Raw genomic sequence first — 4,076 nt, 5'->3', positions numbered from 1 at the left:
TAGGTAAAAGTGTAACCACCTATGTAAATATAATATTACTTCAATAACTACATGATAAAACTTTTTAACTCGAGCCTTCACTGTCTCTAGTACTGCTTCCAAGTCGCGCAACTTACTAGAAAAAGTTTCTTGCACGATTGAACCAATGACATTTGAAAATCTTGTACCATGCACTGAAATTGGATTCTTCAACGTCTCTAGGTATTGTTAGGATCAACCTTACCTCTATAAATTTCGGCCTAAATTTTCTCGACAAAATGTGTTTTCAAAAGCAGAAATTCCAAGCATAAACTCTTTGGGTAGTCCCTAAGAAATAACTTGGTGGTTTCGGACTTAAAGGAATACTCTTGAGATCTTGAATTCAAGTCATAAGGTACGCTGAAAATTTTTGGCCGAAGGCCGCTCCTGGGTTTTTTTAAAAACATATGCCAAGGTATGAAATATTTCAACTAAGGATCTCTACTCTTGAAATTTGAAATCTTTGATGTATGGAAATTAGACTTCGCGAGTTATTATCTTCTTGGGAAAAGGTATACATTTTTCTATCTATTGTCTACGTATCAAAATAGATGGAAGCCACAGCCTACTCCAACTCATAAAGTTCTAATTAATAATAAAAGATTAGTTAAAAAACATATTTGGTCCTTATACTTTTTGCTAAAGTAACGATTTAGTCCTTAGAGTTTAATTTGTAACAATTTAATCCTTGTATTTTTAAATTGGTAACAATTTAGTCCATTAATTTTAATATGTAACAATTTAATCCCTATAGTTTAAAATTTGTAACAATGTAGTACCTATCGTAAAATTTTTTGTTAAAATGAAGTATCGGTTTTTGTCTTATAACGATTTAGTCTATATAATTTATAAACACATTTGGTCTTTTATCGGTTTATCGATCTAAATGTATAAAAAATTTAACAAATTTTTTCACGATAGAGACTAAATTGTTACAAATTTAAAATTACTGGGACTAAATTGTTAGATACTATAGTTTAAGGACCAAATTGTTACAAATTTGAAAGTACGAGGACAAAATCGTTACAAACAAGAATTTAGAGACTAAATCGTTACTTCACTTAAAGTAGAGGGACCAAAAATATCTTTTTAACCTAAAAAGTTACATATTAATAGTAGAGAATTAATTGAATGAGTATAATAATGTAAATTAGAAAGTGGCCGATGCCCCACCCCACAATCGTTTAACTAAAAAAAACTTTAAATTAGTTCAACTTTAAATTAAATCATTTGTAGCAGATGGCAAATCGGACCATAAATAAAAAAAAAAAAAGAACTTTAGAAACAGAAAATCAGTAGCAAAATACGATCTGCCTTTTTTTTTTTAAGTACGAATACGGTCTTTATATAACTGTACTTAAAACAAATACTGTGAGAATACCACTCAGAAGCCATCATCTGTAGAATCGCTTGAAATGCTACACATGAAATCATCCGCCAAACGTGGAAACTTCAAGCTCGCAGAGCTCTTCAATGGCGGACATGGATCTAAATTCATTTCGTTACTCTTCCCCCTTAAATTCCGACCAATCTCTGTACACACCTGATTCACCATGCCTACGAAATCATTTACTATCACAAATAACCCTAGTGGATTTTCTCTATCCCCTGTTTCATAGTATTCATTCGTCTTCTTCACAATCTCCAGCACCCTTGTTTGTTCTTTCCTCGCCGTCTCTATTTCTTCTTCAGCGGATTTGACAAAATGCATCATGTTGCTCTTATATTCACCTCCTTCGTTCGACAGAAGCTTTCGTATTTCTGAAATGTGGATCGAGAGAGTAGGGCAACTGGCAATGAAGGTTTTGTAGTCGATTGTGGATGCTTTCTTGACATTGGAGAGCTCCCAGGTGAGGGATTCTAGCGCCGATAATCCAAGTAAGGTGTATTCATTCTCCCTTTCCTTTCCCGATATGTGATTCTTTGAATTTGAGTTTGAGAATTGCTTCTTCCCTTCGGATCTGATGACTTCTTCCACGACGAAGTGAAGCAATGTGGTTTTTCCGTCTGTGATCTTCACATCTGAGAGTTTTAATAGTGAATTGAGATTGAAAGCCTGTGCGTCTCCTCTTGTGGTTCCTGAATTCAATCGATTCCCAGATTTGAGAGTTGCTTCTAACAGTTTGGTAAAAAGCCCCTTTCTCTTTAGCTCTTCGCAACCCACGCTAAGTGTTTGTAAAAAGTCCCTGATACGCATGAGCTCTGACTTGAAGTTTGATCTGAAAAGCATGGCGTTTAGACGAGTGAAGGCTGTTGGAACAGCCTTGAGAAGATGGAAAATGAAAGATTCTGCATCGCCAAGCCTTAATGGGTCGCCATCGAATTCGAGGATTTGGGATTGTTGTTCTTGGTTCGGAGTGATCCTGACAAGCTTCTCGAGTGTGTCTGGATCGAGCCCCCGTCCCTCCATGAGAGCATCAAGGAGTTCTTGTCGAGAAATGGTTAGGGATTTAAGAATTATTGCAATGTTTCTCGACCTTCTGGAATCGAGAATGGAGATTTGTGCTCGTCCGCCTTTGTTGTGGCTTGTTGATTCTTTTTGCTTACGCTTGGTACAGCGCTTTGGTGGTGATTTCTTGTTTGTGGCCACGTACCCGAACAGAGCTTCCATAAGGTCGCCATTAAACCTGAAGAACAGAGATGATATCAAAGTGGAAGAATCAGAAGAACCTACACCAAAATGGGACCTTTTCCAAATTCAACTATGACGATGGGTTTTACCTGAAAGAACCGCCATCAATCTTGTCCCACACCATTGCGTGATCTACATTGGTATTAACCTTATCCCAATGCAATGGCTTCAATCTAGCCTGATCATTACCTACTAAAGATTGTCCTGGATTTCCCCCTGCCATTGCAGGTGGAGGTGGTGGAGGTCTCCTTTTTCTAGCTTGCAGGGGTGCTGGTGGGGGAGGCAGCCATGGCAATGCTTGTGAGCTTGAGAGAGAGTGATCACGAACTTCCATTTTTGTTGAAGATCTTCCATGGAGTAAAGGAGTTTCTTGTACCCTCTCAGGCATCCTTGGGCCCTGTATTTCTTCTTCATTCTTCTTGGACTTTTTTCTTGCAGGCTCTTTCCAGTAGATCACATCCAGACCATTTTCTTCAAGAATGAACCCATTAAAGTTCCCATTGAATCTTTTAAATTCATTCTGGTTCACCAAAGCCAGACCTTCTCTTGACTGTGAACTTGTGTTATCTTGCTCTTCCTCCCCTTTTGCAAGAATGCATCTTCGGATGAAAAACAAGAGACACAGAAAAACCAGGACGGCAGCGGCTGCAGTAGAGACCGCTATCGTTACAATGGCGGCTTTCTTGGACGTCGGCTTAAACTGCGGCTGCACGGCTTCTTGTGGTGGCGGCGGCGGCGTTGGCGGCGGCGGCAGTGGCGGTGGCCGCCGAGATATGATTGACAGGTTGTCTGAAGTATTATTATTGATGGTTGGGAGATGGAATGGCAATGGAAAAGGATAGGAAGTTTCGATATTCTGGGGGAAAACGGAGTTAGAGCAACAAAGAGGAATGATATAAATGAAGTAAAGAATGGAGCTGTGAAGAAATGGCCATGGCCGAAGCATGGCAGCCATGGCGGTTTTGGAAGAATTGGAGAGAGAGAGAACCGAGACTGAAATTGTGTTATAGTTTTGTTAATTACAGAGCTCTAAGGGGCCCAAGTTCTTGGGTGAAGAGGATTTGGTTGCTGAGTCCCACTCCCACAGGTCAAACCTCTTGAAATTAAAGATAGAGGAGCAGTTATCCAACTTTAGGAAATGGAAATGAGTTCGTGGGGGGTTCTTTTTAAGTCAATTATAAAATAGTAAAAATGTTCTTAATAATTATCAATAAATATTCAATGATTGTTTAGAATATGCTATTCATTCAAAGTTAACAAACTGTCGAATTTCGAGGGAGCGAGAATAGCTTAGTGGTAATTGATATATAGTTTGAATTTTCAAATATGACACCTTTTCTTCTTAATACAATGTAAAAAAATATATATATTATACAATATGTGGGATGGGTTGAGGAAATTTGAACTCACGATCTTCTAATCAGAC

General features: G+C 38.3%; 1 protein-coding gene across 1 annotated transcript; it reads right to left on the bottom strand.

Annotated features, from left to right (window-relative positions):
- Nucleotides 1-1,312: 1,312 nt before the first annotated feature.
- LOC111019290 (formin-like protein 8) lies at nt 1,313-3,605 on the bottom strand. Its single transcript, XM_022295636.2, has 2 exons — nt 2,740-3,605; nt 1,313-2,645 (listed from the first exon to the last, which is right to left on the bottom strand). The coding sequence occupies exons 1-2, from the start codon at nt 3,603-3,605 to the stop codon at nt 1,403-1,405; spliced, it is 2,109 nt and encodes a 702-aa protein (XP_022151328.2). The 3' UTR covers nt 1,313-1,402.
- Nucleotides 3,606-4,076: the final 471 nt, after the last annotated feature.

Source organism: Momordica charantia, assembly GCF_013281855.1.
Source record: "Momordica charantia cultivar OHB3-1 chromosome 8 unlocalized genomic scaffold, Mcharantia_2.0 BLBB01000008.1, whole genome shotgun sequence".
NCBI lineage: Eukaryota > Viridiplantae > Streptophyta > Magnoliopsida > Cucurbitales > Cucurbitaceae > Momordica > Momordica charantia.
This window is presented reverse-complemented; position numbering and strand designations above follow the sequence as displayed.

What these genes read in the sequence shown, in the direction of transcription:
- LOC111019290 (XM_022295636.2), bottom strand. Translation starts at nt 3,605, where the DNA reads ATGGCTGCCATGCTTCGGCCATGGCCATTTCTTCACAGCTCCATTCTT. An exon ending in ATTGATGGCGGTTCTTTCAG is followed by an intron (nt 2,646 to 2,739) that starts GTAAAACCCATC and finishes TCTGTTCTTCAG; the next exon opens with GTTTAATGGCGACCTTATGG.